Source organism: Condylura cristata, unplaced genomic scaffold (assembly GCF_000260355.1).
Source record: "Condylura cristata isolate star-nosed mole 26May11 unplaced genomic scaffold, ConCri1.0 scaffold00023, whole genome shotgun sequence".
In the NCBI taxonomy this organism is placed as follows: Eukaryota; Metazoa; Chordata; class Mammalia; order Eulipotyphla; family Talpidae; genus Condylura; species Condylura cristata.
The window spans coordinates 35,609,380-35,632,383 of record NW_004567124.1 but is presented as its reverse complement, the minus strand read 5'-3'; the positions used below and the strand labels follow the sequence as shown (position 1 = coordinate 35,632,383).

Here is a 23,004-nt window from a genome sequence, read left to right as displayed (position 1 = left end):
GATGAAGGTCCTTGAAATTCTTGGATTAGAAGGAACACAACTCAATAAAAGCCATATATGAAAAACCTATAGCCAATTTCATTCTAAATGGTGAGAAACTAAGTCTTTCCTTGAATATCTGGAACAATACAAGCACTCTCATCACTGCTTTTCAATATAATATTCAAAGGCCTAGCTAGAGCAATTAGATAAGAGAAAGGAATCCAAATAGGGAAAAAAGTAAAACTATCATTATTTGCAGATAATATGGTAATATATAGAGAGAACCCTAAAAACTCCAGAGGAAAAACACAAACAATATACTTATAAAAATATTTATCAGCTTACTGTTTATAAACCAGTTTAGTAAAGTAGCAGGATACAAAACCAACACAAAAATCAACAGCCCTTTTATATGCAAACAATCTATATGAAGGAGAAATCAAGAAAACCATCCCATTCACAATTGTACCCAAAAAATTAAATACCTGGGAATAAATTTTTTAAGGGAGGTGAAAGACTTAAAAAAAAAAAAGACAAAACATTGATAAAAAGAATAGAAGAAGGCACAAAGAAATGAAGACATTCCCTGCTCATGGATCAGAAGTTAACATCAAAATGGCCATCCTACCAAAAGTAAATTACAGATTCAATGCAATTCCAATAAAAATTTCAATGTCACCTATAAAGAAATAGAGCAAATATTGATGAAGTTAATACGGAATTACAAACAACTCAAATAGAATAGCCAATGCTCTCCTGACTAAAAAAGGAAGAATTGAGGCATTACACTCCCAGATTTCAAACCATACTAAAGTGACAGTAATTAAAGCAGCATAGTACTGGAACAGAAACAGACACATAAACCAATGGAACCAAACTGAAATTACAAAAAGAAAACCACACATATATGGTCATCTAACTGATGACAAAGGAGCAAGAGCATACACGGGGACAAGAAAAGTCTTTTCAGTAAGTGGTGCTGAGAAAATGGGACCAGTGCATGCAGAAGAATGACACCATACACAAAACCCAACTCAAAATGTAAAAAGACCTGAATGTAAGACCTGAAATCATACAGTATGTATAGGAGAAAACAGGCAAAATAGCCCATAACATACATCTCAGAAACATATTTAAACATGCAGCTCCTGAAGCAAAAAAAAAAAAACCTTAAGGTAAAGATAAACAGCTAGGACTATCGCAAAACAAAAGAAACAATAACCAAAACCAAGGGATACTCTACAGATTGCAACAAAATACGCTCAACAAACATTTGTTGATGTCCTGAATTACAACCCAGTCAAAAAATGGAGAGAGGAGCTGAAAAGACACTTCTCCAAAGAGGAAATGCAGATTGTCAATAGGAATATGGGGGGGGGGGGAAATGCCCAATTTCACTTATCAGGGAAATGAAAATCAAAACCATATGAGATATCAGCTCATCAGCAAGAAAGGCCCACATTAAAAAAATTGACAACAAATGCTGGCCAGGTATGGAGAAAAAGGAACCGCTGAGGTTGCTGGTCCAATGCAAACTAGTCTGACCAGTATGAAAGCTGTGTAGAGAATATTCACGTGTTAAGAATGGATCTATCGGGCCCTCCCTGGTGGCACAGTGGGTTAAAGCACTGCACTAAGAGGCTTGAGCCAATTCCACATGAGTTCGATCCCCGCCTGCCCCGGAGGTGACCACATGGCGTGGCAGACCTCTCCTGACCCGCCAGCTGCTCCCCTCAGCAGTGTACTTGGTTGATCTGCCTGTTCTGCTCCCCACTCTGTCCCTGGTGAAGCCTCTCACCCTCCGCATCTCTGGCCTGTACCCCAGTTCTGTATGAATAAATATTAAAAAAAAAAAAAAAAAAAAGAATGGATCTATCACAGACCCCAGCAATTCCACTTCTAGGAATCTACCCAAAGGACAAAACATTAATTCAAAAGGGAACTTGCATTCCCATGCTCACTATAGCACGATTTACAATAGCTAGGATATGGAAACAATCCAAATGCCCCAAAACAGATGACTAGATCAAGAAGATGTGGTATATATATACATACAATGGAATACTGCTCAGTAATCAAGAGAGATAAACTCATTCCATTTGCAGAAACATGGAAGGAGCCAGAAGGGATTATGCTCAGTGAAACAGGCCAAAAGGAAAAAGAAAAACTTCAGATAATATCACTTATAGGAGAAATATAGGGGAAACTATATAAAAGGTTTTAAAAAAAAAACTCGATATAGGCAACTATAGATCTGAGGCTTACAGCAACAGGGGAGAAGACAAGGAATCAGAACAAGGAGGAGAAGAGTACAAGGTGGTGGAATATTCATGCAGACTACACCTGAGGGGAGAAATTAAATAGTGTACAAAAATGAACAGCAATGTTAAAAAAAATTTTTTTTAATTAATAAAAGGGGAAAAATCACTTTATTTTTTTAATTTTAGGATTTATTTATTTGTGCATACAGAACTGCGGTATAGGCCAGAAGTGCAATAGCTTGGTAGTGCAGTGACTTAACCCCTAAGCCACCAGGAAGGCCTGCATCATAAATTTCTATTAAAATCAAGGTTGTATGCTAATGCAGAGGCTAGTCAGCAGAGAGAAAGAAACTATGGAATGGGGAAACTGACTGAGTTGGCTCTCATTTTTAAAAGGATTCAATTACTTAGTCTTGGCAGTTTGGTGGGGCAGTTTTGCAACAGCCTGGACAAAAGCAAAGAGCTGAGCACAGGAACTACAGGGGAATGTCACACAAAATTCACCCAAAAAGCTAGTCCCTTGTATAAACTATCAGTTACTCAGTCTTCCAAAGGGTTGCCAACTGCCCTGCCTCACAAAGATCCCAGCTGAACTCACCACTGATGAATAGAGCCTCTCAATTATTTAAGAGAGCTACATTTCCATTAGGTGGAAATAATGTGTTCGTACAAAATTTATTAAGGAAATTGTCGACATGTTGTTTCTTCCGAATGTCACTCTGTCTCTAGCCTATTAAAAAGCGCATGTTTACCATGGAGCCCAGCGGCATGAGCTCCAGGCAGCATAAGTGCTAACACCACTTCTCCCAGCGTCTCTGAGTGGAGAGACTATGAGCTTATGCCAGTCAAGGGGAAGACATGTTAAATGAGCCTCAAGTGGGACTTACGTGTTTCATGAAAAATAGCCTGAAACTCAACTTTTTAAAAAAAATAATATAATAGTTTATTTTTACATCATTTTGTTCATTTTTCCATCTCAGTTGTAATCCCCGTTGAGCTTCCCATCACCAAATCATCCATGTGCCATCACCATAGTCCAGTGCATTCCTCTCCCCCTACTGTTTTTTGATCTCATTCCCCACTCCACCCTAAAAAATACCTCTAGTATATATATAGCTGTTCCGTTATATTCCTGCTATGACTGAAACCATCCAGTATTTTTCCTTTTCTTTCTGGCTTATTTCACTAAGCATGATCTTTTCCAGCTCCATCCATGTTGTTGCAAAAGGCATATGGGTTTTTTTTGGTTGCTGAGTTAATATTCCATTGTGTATATGTACCTATGTACCACATCTTTTTAATCCAGTCATCCACTTTTGGGCATTTGGGTTGTTTCCATGTCTTTCCAATTGTAAATAAAGCAGCAATAAACATGGGGATGCAGGTATCTTTTGAATCAGTGTTTTTGTGTCTTTTGGGTAGAGTGGGATTGCTGGGTCATATGGAAGCTCCATTTTTAGCAGTTTGAGGAACCTCCAAACAATTTTCCATGGTGGTTGTACTAGTTTGCATTCCCACCAGCAGTGCAGGATAGTTCCTTTTTCTCCATATCCTTAGCCAAATTTGTTGTTGCTAGTTGTTTGAAGATGTGCCATTCTCACTGGGGGGAGGTGGTATCTCACTGTGGTTTTAATTTGATCTCCCTTATTACAAGTGATGTTGAACTTTTTTTCATAGGTTGTTGGCCATCTGCATTTCCTCTTTGGAGAAGTGTCTTTTTAGCTCTTCTGCCCATTTTTTGATGGACATTTTTGTTTATTTTTGTTGAAGAAGTCAACTTCTTTTATGTAAAACATCAATTTGGTTTAAAACACAGTTAAAAAAAGTTACAAAATATCCCTCCGCCATGCTCCACTGGGGACATCATCCATGCTGTTTTTATTAGATCAATCTAAAACTTCCTCATGTATTCCAGTACATGCCTTAAAGATGCCGCCAATGTGGGTCTGTTGGATGTCTGATGATCTGGGCAATCTAAAAGATTTAGACTCATTTCTATTCTATTTTAAATATGTAGCGGCAGCACCCTAAACACTAAGAACTTAACACTAAAAGTGAACTTAGTTTTAAAAATTTATTGACATAAATTGCAGACTATCTATTTCTCTATATGTATTTAGTATTTTCTCAAGGTATACACAATGGGAGCCAGGGATGTTCAGGACTGATCTCTGCTTATTGGGAGTCCTGCCTCTGGTTAGGGGAACAGATAGAGGTCTATGAGCCACTCAACCAGAAACATGCTCATCTGAGACTATCATGTAAGAGAATGAAGAGAATTGGGCATTAAATGCTCTGAATTCAGTAGTCCTGAAGAAGGAGAAATTAGTGTGGACTAGGAAAAAAAGATTCTGGACCAAAAAACTGATGTGGCATCCAGAGGTAAACACTACAAGTTCCAGAGTAACCTAGTCCAGAGGATTGGACAGGCTAGTGAATTTTGTCCTAGAGAAAAGTGAAAAAGATTTTAAAATAAAGATATTATCAAACCTGAGACAGGAACAGATTTTTCACTAAAGAAGGGAACTGTATAATCATATACAAAAGAATGAAGTTGGACCCTCACCTCACACCATATACAAAAACCAATTCAAAATTAATCAATGACCTATATCCATAAAACTTTCACAACATAGAGACAAATTTCCATTGACTCAGGGTTTCATAATGGGTTCTTAATTAGATATGACACCAAAAACTAGGGCACCTACAACAAAAGAAGAAATAGATGTTGAAGACATCATCAAACGGAAAAAATTCATTCAACAAAGTATTGAGAAAACAAAATGATAACCTACAAAACTGGGGTGGGGGTAGGGTAGGGCGGTGGATATCTGGAAATCAAAAAAAGCATACAATTACATAAATGGGTAAAGAACTTGGACAAACTTTTCTCCAAAGATATATAAATGGTCAATCATTAGTTATTAGGGAAATGCAAAGCATTCCTGAACACTTTACTACATACATGGGAGGAAGGAAATACAAATAGGTAGGCTAATACTAGGTGTAGTATAAATTCATTTAATTTTCCTTACAATCTTTAGGGTAGGTATAGGGTAGGATAATGTCTTTAATACTTAGAAGGAAGGTGACATTCAGAGATTGAATAACCTGACAAATGTAATTTTACTAGTATGTAGTCAAGACAAAATTTTAATTAGAGCTCACTGAACCATACCATTAAACTAAGAGAAAAACAAACAAAAAAACTTGTCCTAACTCATATGACTGTGAAAGGTCAAGTGAAAACAATAAATTATAATAAAATGTTATTCCTGTAACTTTTATACTCCAAATGCATAATGGGCACAATATTCCTTAGAGAGTTATTAGTCTAATAGCTACATTTATTTGCTACGTGCAACACAGTTGAAATTTAAAGTTTTTACATAAAAATGTGGCCTAAGAAGTTGTTTTGCAAGTTACTTATTGACATAATATTCTCTTTAAGATATTAGTCCTGAATGAATAATGCTGATCAGTTCTCATTCATACTTGCATGATTACATTTTTAAATGTTGCTATGCCTAACACATTCACTAAATCATCATTTATCAAAATTAATAAAACATGATATAAAATCAATAACAAGAAGAAAACTGAAAATAAACAATAACTAAAGATCAAACAATATCTGAGCAAACAACCAATGAGTCAAAGAAGAACGTAAAAGATAAATCTTTGAGATAAATGAAAATAGAAACACACATAACAAAACATAAAGGAAATACCAAAAGCAGTTTCAAGTGGAAAGTTCAAAAATTAAACACCTATCCTTAAGAAACAAGAAAGATCTCAAACAATCTAATGTCATACTTTAATGAACTAAAGATCAGATGGGAAACAGGTGAACTAGAGATTAAAAGAAAAAATAATCAATAAGACTAAAAGCCAATTATTTGAAAAAATAAAGTTGATAAACTGTTTGCTAAACTCACCAAGTTAAAAAGAGGATTCAAAGAAATGAAAGATAACAACTGACACAAAAGAAATATGAATAATTATATGTCAACAAAATGGACAACCTATTAACATAGAAACAAACAACTTAGCAAGACTTGAGTCAAGGAAAAACAAACAAAACAAGTAAGTTTAAAAAAAAAGAAGAAATGGAAAATCTGAACAGACTGATTACTGATAAGGAGACAGAATCAATAATCAGAAATCTCTAATGAACTAAATAAAGTCCAGGCTCAGATGGCTGCACTGGTGAATTCTACCAAACATTTAAAAACTTAATCTTTCTCAAACCTTTCCCCCGCAAAAATGAAACAAAAAAACAGGGAACAATTCTAAACATCTTATGAAGCAGCATTATCCTGATACCAAAACCAGACAAAGATGCCACAAGAAAAAAAAAATTACAGATCAATAGCCCTGATGAATATAAATACAAAAATTGTTAACAATTATACTAGGAAATAAAATTTAAGTATCATGTACCACTAGAGGTGGAATTTGTTATTCCAGGTATGCAAAGATGGTGCAAAATCTATAAATTAATCAATGTGATACACTATATTGAGAAAATGAAGGATTAAAAAAAAACCCACACATAAATCAGAAGCTAGTATATGACAAGAAGCCAAGAATGTACAATGGAGTAGTAAATAATGCTGGGATTACTGAGGAGCCTTATATACTAAAATTATTCAAAATGAACCAAAGATTAAATATAGGATCTGAAACCATAGCAGAAGAAAGCATAGATAAGCTCTTTGACTTAAGTCTTAGTGATGTCTTAAATGGATTCATCTCCAACAGCAAGTAAAACAGAGTAATAAAAACAAATGGAACTACAATAAATTTAAAAAGTTCCTGAGCAGCTAAAGAAACCATCATCAAAATAAAAAGGTAACTAGGCCCTCCCTCGTAGTTAAAGTGCAGTTAAAACTATGAAGCTCTCCGCAGCCACTGCAGCATGAGTTTCATCCCCAGCTGGGGAGGTGACCCACATGGCACACTAGACCTCTCCTGTCTCTCCCACTGCTTCCCTCAGCAGTAAGTTTCATTCAATCCATCTATTCTGCTCCTCACTCTGTCTCTGGTGAATGCTCTCACTGTCCCTGCACCTCTGGCCTGTACCCAAATTCTGTATGCATAAAGAAATATTTTTTTAAAAAAACGTACTTACTGAATTGGAGAATATATTTGCAAACCATGATACATAAACAACTCATACAACTCAACAGCAAAAAAAAAAAAAAAAACAATAAATCATACAACTCAATTAAAGAATGGGAAAATGATCCAAATGGGCATTTCAAGAAAGAAGTCATACAGATGCTCACAGACATATTAAAAAAAAAAAAAATTCAGCCTTCCATTAGGGAAAATCAAAGCCATGAGATTTAAGCTCACACCAGTTGGAATGGTTACTATCCAAAAAAGAAAAAAAAAATCAAGAAATAGTTAAGTGTTGGTGAGGACACTGAGAAAAGTGAACTCTTGTGAACTATTGGTGGGACAATACACTGGTACAGCCACTATGAAAAACAGAATAGATTCCTCAAAAAACTGAAAACAGAAGTACCATATCATTCAGGAATCTTACTTCCAGGTATTTACTCAAAGACTATGAAAACATTAATTCAAAAAGATATAGGCACCCCTATGATTACAGCACTATTCACAAAAGCCAGAATATGGTGTGAACATCAAAAATTTTCATTTATTTATAATTTCATCCTTTAATCAAGTAAATCCTTCATGGGAGGGTAACACAAAAGCAACCCCCCCCAAAAAAAATCACACCTTAAAATAAAATTACGGGCCCTCCCGGGTGGCGCAGTGGGTTAAAACACAGCACTATGAAGCTAAAGCCACTTCAGCATGAGTTCGATCTCTGACCTGGAGGTAACCACATGACGGGGCAGACCTCTCCTGACCCACCCACTGCTCCCCTCAGCAGTTTACTTCGTCAATCTGCTGTTCTGCTCCCCACTCTGTCTCTGGTGAATCCTCTCACCGTCCCTGCACCTCTGGCCTGTACCCCAGGTCTGTATGCATAAATCAAGAAATCTTTAAAAAAATAAAATTACAACAAACATATTAAATAGTCTCAAGGAAAAATAAAACTCAACTACAGTGGATGCCTGTTTGCAGGCAATGTCAATACAGTACATGGTTAAGGTTCAGAAAGTACTCAATTTAATTTTTAAATTAATACCTTCTGTCCAAGTCTCATTGGCTCTAACACCTTGCTTGCTCTTTCTTCCTTATACAAAGAAAAAAAATTCCCTTCTCGCAATCTAACTTTTCCCTATGACTCTATGTGTTAGTGGTCAAATGACTGCCATTACTGTTTGTTCTTTCATAGCTGGGCCAGGTAACAGGAACAGCTAACGTATCTGACCCCTAAAGTTCCTATATAAGACCTCAATATCATTAAAGAAAGGCAGTATGCTTTCAAGGCAACATATGGAAGGTGGGAGGCAGGGAAAGGAACACACTCTTTGCTGACCCAGGGTATAGTAGCCCCACTCAAGTTTTGGTATGCAGCCTGGCTCTTTGAAAGGGTCTTGAACATACACTTAAAAGAATAGAGTGATGCGTTCTCAAAGTGCTATCATTATTTTATCTGGATCTTATATAATGTAGGTAAAGCCATAGTAATGGGCCATCTATTTATGGGTGATCATCCCTAATTCTGTTCTCAGACATCAGTCTCTCCATCAAGGTGCACAGTTGCTTGTTGGGTTCTATGGGGTAGATTTCCTAGGCCAGAGAACCCACGCCATCCCAGGGTTGGATTCTGTCTCGGACAACAATCTCTCCATCAAGGTGCACAGTTGCTCGTTGGGTTCTATGGGGTAGATTTCCTATGCCAGAGAATCCACGCCATCCCAGGGTTGGATGCCATTTCAAAGCATCAATTCCTAAATGACTATTGTACAAGATAACCTAGATGTTTATAGACAGGTCCTGGAAACAACAGGCGCAAGGAAATATTGGATATTTATCAGTAAATCATTAAAGTAATTTCTCTCAAGGGGTGAGTCATACAAAGGTCTGATAGGGTAGAAAGAACACTGATAAAAGTAAAGTGCAAGACAAATGGAAAGCTATATTCTCTACACTTGTCAGATTAAGAAGGGCTTTAACTGTCAAACACATCAAGCAGACCACATCTGCTGAGTCAGGTTAAGTAGAACTTATGTGCCTGCCTTTCCTCTGGAAAACTATAGCTTGGCAAATGTCTGAATAAGGGATTTAAAGAAACTTCTTTCAGGTTATACCTGATATTTAGTATATACTAAATATGGTTCTAGGTTATAATTACTTGAGTCACTTCATGTTGGGTATGAACTCAGCACATGAGATATTAAGAGCCATATGGCTATTTTAAAAACAACATGGACTCGGCCCTCCCTGGTGGCGCAGTGGGTTAAAGCACAGCACAAAGAAGATTAAACCACTTCTGCATGAGTTCGATTCCCACCTGCCCCGAGGTGACCACATGGCGCGGCAGACCTCTCCTGACCCACCCGCTGCTCCCCTCAGCAGTGTACTTCGATCTGCCTGCTCTGTACCCCACCCTGTCTCTGGTGAATCCTCTCACCCTCCGCATCTCTGACCTGTACCCCAGTTCTGTACGAATAAATAAATCTTAAAACAAACAAACAAAAAAAAACAAAAAAAACATGGACTCCTTAAGAGTGAAGTTACAATGCTCTATATAAGTATTATGTATTTATTAGGAAAAATTCACTGCAAGTAGTTCAAAATTGTATACATATATTAATATATACAAACATATATCAACATACTCACATGGATAGATACAAAACACACAATGTGTCCTATAAAGGCTTCTTCTCTGTCCAATTATGAGGTTCTTAGATGACATTCTAGGTAACAGCCATCACTCTCATGGCAGCTTACCTTAAACAAATCTGCAACTATTCCATAATCTGCCACTTGAAAAATTGGTGCTTCAGGGTCTTTGTTAATGGCCACAATTGTCTGTAAAATAAAAAGAATTAGACTGTCATTAAGAAAACTATCACATAGATTGGTGTTTTTAAGCTTCCTTAACTATGAATTTGTATTTTTAAAAATGTCTACCAAATAAGATTAACTGTATTTAAATTTATCGATATAACTTTTTAGAAATTCCTGGTTTAGAACAAAAATTATCTCCCACTCCTATCACCAGTCTACTGCAGTATTAAAAAAAGATTTCAGGCCCTCCCTGGTGGCGCAGCGGGTTAAAGCACAGCACTGAGAAGCTAAAGCCACTTCCGCATGAGTTCAAATCCCCACATATGTATAATTCCAGTTAGAGAAGCCACAAAGACACCCTCAAAGAGAAGGGCAGACTATTCTAGAATATTTAAGATTTTAGCACAGAATGTAGTCCATATAAATACCAATCCAGAAAAACATGTTATCTATATTAGGATGTATGGTCAGAGACAATAAGCAATGGTTCCAATCTGAGCACCAACTCCAAAGTCACAAGGACAAACATTTTGAATTATAGGCACTGATATGTACCATAGTGTTTCTCTTCTGGGACTAGGTAGTCTGGAATCACTGCTACTTAGCAAGGATTTAATTAATGACATTAAGGATTTTCCTGGTCAAACATCTGACAGTTTAATCACCTGAAAGCTTTTCTAGCCCATTACATACAACGTATTTTTTTTTAATTTATGCATATAAGAACTGGGGTACAGGCCAGATGTGCGGGGGGTGAGAGGATTCAACAGAGACAAAGTAGGGAGCAGAACAGACAGATCAATACACTGTTGAGGGGAGCAGCAGAGGTCAGGAGAGGTCTGCCACACCACATGGGTCACCTCCCTGGCTGGGGATTGAACTCGTGCTACAGTGGCAGCAGATTGCTTTACAGTGCTGCTCTTTAATTCGTTGGGCCACCAGGAAGGGCCCCATGCAACTTAATCTTAAAGTAAAAGCAATAACCAAATAACTGGACAAGAAACCACTAAAGCATTTAAGAAAAAAAGATTTGGGCTGGTTACCAATTTCCAAATTACTGAAAGAATATTCCTGAAGTATCAGCTGGAAATAACTATGGTAAAATGATGCTTGCATCCTAAAGCTCTCTTCATATGGTCTTACAAATTTTTTTGTTTCCAAAATTTTATTTAGAAATATTCAGAGGGAACTCTGGATACAGAATAAAAGCAAGGTGCTCACTTTCAATTCATTTCAAACTGGTAATAACAGGTTAGTTTTCTTACCACTTATCACTCTTTTTTTTTTATATATAACAAATTTTATCCTCTTCTACCTTACAGAACTTTTAAAGAACAGTTCAATAACTTAATATGTACACAGTTCAAAAAGTGCTTTCATTACATGGATTCATTTGCTATAACAGAAAATTCAAATTCTTTCTAGTATAGTATAATGCAGTTAAAACTGCTCAATGTAACCATCAAATTTAAACCAATCATTCCAATATTCTGTTTTAGAGTTTAATCCAGGATTGTTGTGTCTTTAATACAAGAGAGTGATGGCAGGGGCTGCCTTTTAAGCATCCCCACAATGTAGCTTAATAAGTATTATTAATGTACATGCTTAATCTCTGCTGAATCCTCTCACCCCCGGCACATCTGGCCTGTACCCCAGTTCTTGTATGCATAAGTATTATTAATGTGCATGCTTAATAAGTATCTGTTGACTATATGAAAAACTAAAGTCTTGGCTCAAATTTATTCTCATGGATTGCTTTCCAACATGTCTCCTTACTGCAACTATTCCTTTTGTGTTTTAACATATCATTTGTCCCCCAAACTAGTCCTGTTGGCATCGAACAAGAATTTTCCCATGATCTTCTTGGCAGGCAGAATCTTTGCTTTTTAGAAAAGCAGACTTAGTCTTGAAAATTAGCTATGTCTGAACCGGCCCAGTTAAAAATGTTGTTGAAGGTTGCTGGTGTTGGAATGATGCCTCCTTAATGCAGCAGTAACATGTTTCCCACTGGCACTGCTGCTTCATAGCTCAGTAAAGAAACCTGCATTTAACTGTGAAATCTGACTGGTTTTCAGCCAACCCATTTAGAGGTTACAAGCAGCTAGTATATGTATTTTTTCCAAGTCAGAAATTAAACCTGTTAAAAGTTTTATTACCTTTTATATCAAACTTCCATTTGGAAGGATAAAAGCAAGAGTGTCAAAGGCATCTCTGACTTTATGAAAGACAAGTCCATAATTCAAACTGTACAGTTACACATGAATTAAGGTGTCATAATCTGAAATTTATGTTCAAAGTCATTACCCAGGACTTTCAGGCGCAGTCCAAGTAACAAGTTAAAATCAAATGTTTCTTCTGTGACAACTACTGAGGTATTATAATACCCAAAATATGTCAGTCACACCAAAAACAGGGGTCTTGCTAAGGGTACAACAATTACGGAAGGAGAATGAAGCAATCAAAGATCTAGAGATTAGAACCTCATAAACCAGTTAGAGGATCAGAACCTCATGAAGTTGCACCTGCCTCACATTTTCTACCCTTATATTATCTAAGTAGAAAGAATTTCTCGAACCAAGAATTGAGGTTAATGTCCTGTGGTAACAGAGAGTACGTTGAGTTGGGGCTCAAGCTCAGGACTCTTCACTTAACATAGCTTTGCCACTTCCACTCATGATGTACCAGGCAGTGACAACAGCTTCTATTTCTTTTAGTTCCTAGATCTGCATAATGTGAATGGTTTAATATATACATTGTAACTACATGGAAACAGAATGAAACCTATATTTTAAAATATGAGAACTTTTCCTCTAAGCCTCATTATTGTTGTATACTTACCTTGCTGTCCTTCATTCCAGCTAAATGTTGGATGGCACCAGATATTCCCACAGCAATATAAAGTTCCTAAAACAAGAGACCATACCATTAATGTATATTATCTAATGCTTTCCAACCTGTTTGCTACTAGCAATTCAAGTTTTAGGCTGGAGATATTTTTAAAAATAGGTGCAATATGTATTACTTATTTTATACTTTCTTCTTTCCCTGAGTTCCCTAACTCATTGTTCTCTTTTCCCTCTGATTTCCTATAGTGCTAGTAAAATATGTTAATAGAATCATTTAGCAGTAACCATGTATGTGTCAGACACTGTGCTTAAGCATTTTACATCAACTGTTTCACCTGATGTCACAATTTTGTCTATGCCATTCACTTGGATAACACACTTCAATCCATATACTCCATATATACATTCACAATATGTATACAATGTACATTAAAAAATATAAGCACATATAAACTCATAAACTAGCAGATATTGAAATACATTTTAACATAGTTGTCTGCCTTCTCATAAAAGAATATTTGTTAAAATGGTAACGAGGAAATATTTATTAAACTTCATATTTACAAAAACAAAAAGTGAAAATCAGTCTCAAGTGTCTAAAAACCTCTCCCCCTGCCCTCAAAACTAAATATCTAACAAGATCCTGAAGGCACAAACTGAATTTTTATTATTTCCAGATGTTGATCATATTTGATAGTTCTTTCTGTACCTCTGCCTCCAACAATTACAAAAGGAATGATTGCTATTCTCTGTAACTTTACCTAAATATTTTTTAAGTATCCATGTTTGAAAATGAAGTCATTATGGAAAACTGACTTAACAAATGCTCAGTTAAGGAAGTTTAACTGATCCATCTGTCTATAGATATAATTTAAGCATCAAATGAAAAACATTTCCCACAGGAAACTGAAATAGCAGGTAGATGGCTTAGGTAGGGGGTCACATACCATGTCATCAGATTGACACAATGGTTCTGTCACAACTGACAGTATGTCTCTCCTATGAATAATAAATATTGAAGATATTAATGATGACTTGGTCACACGCAATTTTACTAGAGGACAGATATTTTAAAATCAATGACAGTAGCTGTCCCACTTTGTTTTCTGTACCTAATTTAACAACTGCTCATGTAAAAATAAAGTATTTTAAGTCAGTCTGGGATAATGTCACTGCCACCCACTACTATGACTTTTCACTATAACTAGGCATACATGGCCATATACAGGTCAATTTCCCTTTCTCTGTTTCCCCAAATGAACACAGAGTATAGTCCCAGCATTGGATGGAAGTTTTCAATCAATTAATTAATTAATTAATGCATGCATGCATGCATACAGAACTGAGATACAGGATGGGGGGGGGGGGAATGCACTGGTGAGAGAATTCATCAGACACAGAGTGGGGACCAGAATAGAAAGATTGACAAAGTACACTGCTGAGGGAAACAACAGTTGGAACAGAAGTCTGCCATGCCATGTGGGTCTTCTCCCTGGCTAGGGATCAAACGTGTTGCAACGGCTACAGATAGATTCATAGCGCTGTGCTATGAATCTATAGCCATGACACACGGGGGAGGGCCCTGGCTGGGATTTTTAACAAGTTCATTAAAATTCCCTGGTAAGAGGACAGAGCTGAGGATCATTAAAACAGAGATAATTCTTCAGCTCCTGTGTTGCTTGAAGCCTCTATTAAGCACACTGACAGTATGTAAGAAGGGCACACACAGGCCCCACATAAAACTGGTACAACAAGGAACAGGGAAACTGAGATAAGCTGAATCAGAGATAAACTTCAGCAGACTTGTCCTGGAGTAAACTCCAGCAGACCCTTCTGGCACACAGACCTCCTCACTAAACCAAAAATTCCAGTAGTAACTTAATCCTATGAAGACCCACACGCCCATTTTGGGGCGGAACTCTTGACCTGTAGAGTCCTCACCTCAGGGACTTCCAATAAAATCTTCAGTCTGATAGCCTCCTCTCTTTTCTAACAGTACCTGGGCTTTGTGTTTTAAAGGTATAATGTGTTCATTTGTTTCTAGGGCAGCAAGGTATGACAATACTACCAAATGCCCTGGAAAAAGAAAACAATCTAGTCTCCAAATTCAATTAAGCATTTATAAGTAAGTGGGCCTGATTCAACTTGTTTTATAGTTATCATCAAAGGCCTAAAGAAGTAAGAGCAACCTGGTCTAAAGAAACTCTCTTAAGGTGGGGAGAAAAGAAAACATGAGTGAGAATAAAAGGCAACTCCATGCACCAGGATTCTAGCTTGAACATAAGTGATACATCAGTTATGGCCATATAAAATTGGACAATGTAATCAAACTCTGTCCTTTAATGGTTGCCTCAGACTGGACATTCACAAGAATGGTAAGTTCTCTTTGAAACAACAATACTATTTCATTTCCTATTAAGATTTACAGATTACCTCAATTTATAATTTTAACATAATTTCAGTTTATTCTGACTAGTATTTCTTTCATAAAAGGTCACTAATTAAGTTGTTAATCAAAATATATTTACTAAATTTTATACTCAGTAAAACTAGGCCCAACAAACAGGAACTGTCTCACTATTCTTTTAAGTGGATTCTCAAAGAAAGCATTAGGAAGAATCAATAGTTCTGTAAATGAATCCTTCTGACATATATACATGTTAAAATTCAACAAGTCTTAAAAGCTTCTCCATTTGCATCATAAAGTGCTAATAAAAATGTTGATTCACTCTGGCAGTAAACATCTACATAAATATAAAATAAATGAAATTTACTTTCAATCCCCCTCCCCCGAGAAAGAAATACCATTGATTTTATCCATAAAAGTCATCAAGAAAATAACAAATTCTGGGTCAATGCAAACCAAACACAGGAGTCCAGGGTCCTATCTGCATTTCTAACAGTGCAAATAAGCCAAACAGATCCACATTACCATCAGGACCTTATTTTACTACCTTGCAAACATGGTTCTCTGAATAAATATTAAAGCATTGAAACAATAGTCTAGAAAGAGTCCTGGGACCATGGATGAGATCTGATAGCTCTCAGGCAGGAAGAGATGCTTTTTTCTTTTCTTTTTTAAATAACATGTACAGGCCAATTAGAATAACATTGTTGAATGCTTCCTCATGATTCAGAAAGCATTTTTGTATTTCAATATAATAATTAGTATGTGCAAAACTCTCCACAGATGCTAATTTATGGAGTACTTTAGATGCTGATTCCCACCAGAACAAGGCAACCCCTGTCCTAAGGCACTTTTCTCTAAATCAGATAACTTGGGGAAAAAAGAGAGAGGCTTGTTTGAGGGGACAATAGCAATTAAGGGTTCAAAAAGAGACAGGGCTTAAAAAGAGGTGGGATTAAAGAAAGGAAGAGATGAGGAAGGAGAAATAGTCCTAAAAATAAAATCCTAGTAGCTTTAACAAAGAGAAGAAATCTAGAAGAGTGAGAGAACAGAGGACCTATATGACTGGCAACAACATGGTTTGGTCATTCTGCAACTCAAGAATGCAGACTGGTGGGAAGAAGTAAAATCACAGTGGTAAGAGAACCAGAGGTTATTCTGAAACAAAAAGAAGGAAAGCACTTACCATATATTCAATAAAACAAGAACTGGCAGAAAAATATACAAAGTCCTTTTCCTTTGACAAACCTAAAAAAAGACTATAGGAACTCATGCAAAGGACTCAGGAGTAGAGTTCCAAGTTACTTTATAATGGCCTGAGCTGGAAAACTGCTGCACCCAACATGGTTTAACAGAGTATGCTACTACTGTGATTAAGAACCTAGTTAAATCACTGCTCTGTCATCTGAGATTTTAACAGGGTGGTCCCTAGGAAAAGGGGAAGTTCCAGGTTCCCTGCCCCACCCAGAAGAGTGGAGCTGAGCAGAGAAAAAGGAGAGAAGAGAAGGAATCAAGAGAGAAGGAAGGAAGGAAGCTGGATGGAGAACAAGAAGGAAACCGGAGGAAGCCACATGGAGCAGCAAGCATGTGATTAGGAAACCGTGCTTGTTTCCTGACCCTGGACTGGTTAAGGGAGATGTGGGTGAGATACCTGTAGGGAGGTGACTATGGCAGTGTTTATATTGATTATGATTTTTCTCTTTTCCTCCCATTTGTCTGACCATTTCTGACCCTATTCCATGGGTCCAGGCCAGAAGGTGCTTTAGCCTTGTGGCAGCTTTCAGGATTGCTTTGGACCAATCCCTTTTGGGTTGACTTTTGCCCACGAGGGGATGGGTCACTTCAGGTGTTTGATTTAGAAGTTATATTCTTTGTGTTCTGTATTGTATATTTACTGTATTAAAGTCCCTTTTCATTAAAGCTTTATATGTTTTGTCTTGTTGCGGCGGATGGCAGAACCCACTTAGTGCAGGCAGGTTTTTGGGGCTTCAGGAGTGCCCCTCTCCCCCTGTCCTGTAACAGATTTGCTGCCCTGTAACAAGATGACTGTGAATTAGTTCTTAATTTCTGTTCTTAGCTTGCTTATCTGAAAAACAAGGATTATAAGAATCTAAGGTTACTGTAAGGCTTTGTTCTTGGTACAATATCTAGAACCCATGAGCCATTCATGAGTTGAGGCATTTTCATATATTCTCTCAATCCAATGAGCAGCCAGGTGGGCTTCTGGGGTTGTCCCAGGTCTCCAGTGATGAAGCTGAAGACTACCATGAGAGGCAGCAAGATTAAACAATGACAGTCAATAGAGAGAATCATAAATAGGTGACAATAATTCATTAAATTTCAGTTACTATTTAGGCCATTATAGGAGAACCCAAAGCAAATTATTTAACACTAAAGGTTCAGAGTAAATTATACTCTTATCAGGCCCTCCCTGGTGGCACAGCGGGTTAAAGCACAGCACTGAGAAGATAAAGATACTTCAGCATGAGTTCGTTCCCCACCTGCCCTGGAGGTGACCACATGGTGTGGCAGACCTCTCCTGACCCGCCGGCTGCTCCCCTCAGCAGAGTACTTTGTAGATCTGCCTGTTCTGCTCCCCACTGTCTCTGGTGAAGCCTCTCGTTACCCCTCAGCCTCTGGCCTGTACCCCAGTTCTGTATGTACAAATAAATCTTAAAAAAAAAAATTATAGTTTATCAAATTTTATCTTCAAAAGAGTTGTATTTTGTTCTTAAATCTCTAGAAGGGCCTGAAAAATCTATTCTTAAAAACTCAGGGTTCTTAAAAAAAACAGTATCTCAATCGTCTGAGTAAAAAAAAAAAAAATTTGAAAAAAGACAGTATATGCATTCATGTGGGTTATAGTTAGTGATACTTAGTATAAGAAAAACCACTGCATTTATTTGCTCATTATTATAACTGAAGAAGTAAGATCAGAAAGAGGTTCACATTCTATTTACCAACCCCATGTTCTTGGGCAAGTTTATTCAATCTCTCAAAGACTCAATTGAAGGAATGGAGGAAGTATCGCAGGCCTGAGCAAAACTAGAGTAGCCCAGGCAAGCACCCCCCCACCCCCGAATGCAGGATAGGTTGAAGAGGGACAATGTACATTTAAAATTGATTGGATAATGGGAATGGTATGACCGAGGCTGATTGGATCTGAAGCACCAATGGAAATGAGACATCTATTCCTGGAAACCTATCTTTGGGTTGTTGAACTGTGACCCAGGCTGTGACGTCTGTTAATCCTTGAATCCATTGCTAAGTTGAATCTGCATGGGCTCTGAATTTGCGCGGGCTCTGACGTAGGTAACGGCCAACAAGGCCAATATATTTCCTGACTTTCCTTTGGTCGGGGTCTTGCCTGAACCTGCATGTCTGGCAGGGAACGGCTTGACCCTGGCTAGCCAGCCCAATAAACTCTACTTTGCGAATTGCATTCTTGCGTGACGCTCTGTCTTTCGTGGTAATCGAGTTCTCCGACCCTAACACAATCTCCTTATGTTTAAAATGGAGATAAACACCTCAGTTAACATGATTGTTGTGATTATTAAATAACATGATGCCAGTGAACTGCTTATAATATGTTATATATTACTATTAATACACTCACTAAATCTTTAAAAGGCATAAGATAGAAAGCTAATGTTTCACAGATTTGTTTTTGATTCTGCTAACATTAACTTTTGTCCCATATTATTAAAATGTAAGTCTGTGCATTAGCTCTGAGTTTCTTATCATGAACAGGGATATAAGTTACACAGGAAATAAGGACATACGCTACACCTGTACAGTTATCCCTACCAACCACTTGCCTGACCACTAGGATGCCTCTAATGCATGTCTTCCCCATATACGAAACTGCTACAAGATCATCAAGAAGTCAGACTCACAAAAGAGATAGAACTGGGAAATTATTTCGTGCTTGTTATATAACTGTTAATGGCAATGGTCTAGAGGCAAAGCCAGAAAATTCACTTAGAGGTACACTAAAGGTTTCTCACACCTACATCAGAGTTAAATACATGTTCCTGGTGCACTTATTAGGCAAAGAGTATGTAGCTTGGACATTTTAGTCAAAGATTCCTTGAAATCCTCAATTCATTCTTTCTACTTGTTACCTCTTCTCAGAGGAGTCAAGTCACAACTAGTTTGCTATAATACTCCCTAGGCAGATAGAAATCTGTATCACTAGCATATACTTCATTATGTACCTATTTTGTTCAAATGTAAATCTAATAACCCAGAGGCTCAAACACAGTTAAAATATAAAATACATTTTTAAACAAAGTCATTAACTTTGTTTCAAAAATTTTAATATGTACATGAAAAAGTAATTTTCAGCTCTTAACCTTTAAGTACTGTTTTTAATTGCAGATGGTTATTACAAAGGCCATACGAAATTTGAAAGACAGTATTTTCAGAACAAATTTTTAGTATTTAACTACTTTGCAATCAAACGCTTAGTGTTTAACTAATTAGAACCCATACTACAAACTCATAGGTTATTTTCAATTGTGAAAAATATTCCTCAAATATACTAGAATAACAGAAATATGTTACTATATACTTTGCTAAGATTGTTCAAATGACTAGTTTATGTAGAAGCGATTGGGAATATGACATTAAAATACCTATATATCATAAAGTTATGCATTTTCAGAGGTCAAATAAAAATCTGACTATCATTTTATCAGTAAGGTTTTTAAACTGATCTAAGTCAGACAGAACACAATATATATGCTTATGTTGAATTTTGTCATAGTAAGAAACCTTTCAAGTTACTTATGCAATCTTTTAATTTTATCAATGAAAAATATCTAGGCCCCAGGCAACAGAGCTGGCACTAGAATCTAAATTGTCAAGTCTAGCGTTCTCTTTACTCTCCAATGCATCTTTCCCAAAATTACAAAGAAGAATTAGGCCACTGTATGCATAGCCTCTTGATGTTTAATCTAAAACTATTAAGACAATTTCTATGGCCGGAGCTTGTGAGAGATACAAACAAGGAGAACAGTTTGGAAGTTACTCATAAAACTACACATGGTGGCCCTCCCTAGTGGCACAATGGATTAAAGAACAACACTGGGAAGCTGGCAGTGTGGCCACTTCTGTGCCAGTTGAATTCCTGCCCCGGAAGTGACCCACATGGCATAGCAAACCTCTCCTGTCTTGCCTGCTGATCTCCTCAGCAGTGTACTTCATTGATCTGCCTGTTCTACTCCAGACTCTGATTCTGGTGAACCCTCTCACCACCCTGCACCTCTAGCCTGTTCCCCAGTTCTGTATAAATAAAAAAAATCTTTAAAAATAAAAAAAACTACACATAGAATTGCCATATGACCCAGCAATTGTACCTCAAGACACATACCCAAAACAATTGACAACAGGCATACATATAGATACTTGGATGTGAGTGTTCACAGCAACACTCACAATAAGAAAAAAGTAAAAACAACAACCCGAGTATCCATCAATAAATAAAATGTTTATGGAATACAATCAAAATATTTTTCAAACATTAAAAGGAATGAAGTTCTGATACATGCAACAATATGGATGAAACCTGAAAGTATCCTAAATAAAATAAGACAATCATAAGAGGCCAAATACTGTATGATTCAACTTTTATGAAAGAATTAACAGAGACATAAAGTAGACAGGGCCTACCAGGGTTGGAGGGAATAGGGAGTTATTGCTTAATGGGCAGTTTCTGTTTGAGGTGATAAACTCTGGTTAGAAATAGTAGTGATAGTTAACACAATATTGTGAATGTAATTAATGTCACTGAATATGTAAAAAAAAAACTACAATGGTTATTCTTATATTTTATCAGGAAAAAACAAGCCATTAAAATGTCATCATCTTAACAGAAACCTCCATATAATTTTCCATTTTCAAATAACTTAATTCTAGAATCTTGTGGTCTTGGCAATTATTATAAGTAATTGACAAAAATAACCAATTTACCTAATATTTAAAAAACACCAATAACAGGCCCTCCCTGGTGGCGCAGCAGGTTAAAGCACAGCACTAAGAAGCTTAAGCCATTTCAGTATGAGTTTGATTTCCGCCTGCCCCGGAGGTGACCACATGGTGCGGCAGACCTCTCCTGACTGGGCCCGCTGCTCCCTTCACCAGTGTTCTTCATCAGTCAGCCTGTTCTGCTTCCCACTATCTCTGGTGAATCCTCTCACCTTCCCTGCACCTCTGGCCTGTACCCTAGTTCTGTAATGCATAAATAAATAAATCTTTTAAAGAAAAAAAAAAAACAATAACAGAGACCAGGTACGAGATTTGTGGGAATTCTGTGTGCTGTGTTAGTAATTTTTCTATAAATCTATAACTGGGGCCCTCCCTGGTGGTGCAATGGGTTAAAGCATAGCACTGTGAAGCAGTCAGCAGCCACTGCAGCTCTTGAGTTTGAGCTCCCGCCAGAGAGCCATGTCACGTGACGTGGCAGACTTCTTAGGTGCCCGTTGCTCCCCTCAGCAGTGTACCTCAGCAGATTTGCCTGTTCTGCTACCTACTCTTAACTCTCTGGTGAATCCTCTCACCCCCTGCACCTATGGCCTGCACCCCAGTTTTTATATGAATAAATAAATCTTTTTTAAAAATCTGTAACTGACTAAAAAGTTTATTAAAATTAAAGCAACCAGACTGTGCTTATATACAACCAAGTTACACAAAGATTTTCTGAAGCACCTTACGAAGTTCTATGAATCTGAGTAGAAGGCCTCCCTGTTGGCATCAGGGTTAAAGTTTTAGTGCTATCAAGCCACTGTGGCATGAGTTTGAATTCTCAGCCAGGGAGCGAACCCACTTGGTGGGTTCCAGAAATCTCTTGTTTCATCCTGTTCCCCTCAGCAGTGTATTTCAGTAAATCTGCCTGTCTGATCTATACTCCAGTTCTTGTATGAAAAAATAAAAATTAATCTTTAAAAAAAAGAATTTGAGTAGAGCTGGAAGTGCCTATAAGAAAATAATAACTTTATGGGCCCTCCCTGGTGACGCAACTAGTAAGGACGCAGCACTGCAAGCTAGCCGCATCAGCTTCAGTGCGAGTTGGATCCTCAGCCCTGGGGGTGGCCCACGTGGCGCCTCAGACCGCTTCTGACCCACCTGCTGCTCCCCTCAGCGTGTACTTCGTAGATCTGCTTGTTCTGCTCCCTGCCTGCTCTCTGGTGAGTCCTCTCACTGTCCCTGCACTTCTGGCTTGTACCCCAGTTCTTTATGCATAAACAAATAAATCTTAAAAAAAAAGTTTACTACCCATCAAACCTAACTAGAGACTCTCACTTTAAGGAAATATATCCCCCACTACATCAAATGTCATTTCCCCAAATTTCTTTTCAGACTAAATTTAGTTAATAGTAAAACATCTAGTTATATTAAAATAAATTATTAAAATGTTCTTTTATAGATTTTAGTATTCACATCTTTGGCCCTAAAGTGAACACAGGATTGAATTATATATGCTGAATGATCAATTACCCATTGAATACACATTTCATTTAGTATAAGTATATACTTATAGCCTGTGATATTCAAATACATA

The 23,004-nt window shown here is 37.2% G+C and overlaps 1 protein-coding gene across 1 annotated transcript in view; it reads right to left on the bottom strand.

Moving 5' to 3' along the window:
* ETFA (electron-transfer-flavoprotein, alpha polypeptide) overlaps positions 1–23,004 on the bottom strand; it is a 76,025-nt gene that overhangs the window by 3,786 nt on the left and 49,235 nt on the right. The window contains exons 10-11 of the mRNA XM_004688007.2: positions 13,029–13,094; positions 10,131–10,211 (exon numbers count right to left, since the gene is read on the bottom strand). Coding sequence (XP_004688064.1) covers positions 10,131–10,211; positions 13,029–13,094 — 147 coding nt within the window. The remainder of the gene's footprint in view (positions 1–10,130; positions 10,212–13,028; positions 13,095–23,004) is intronic.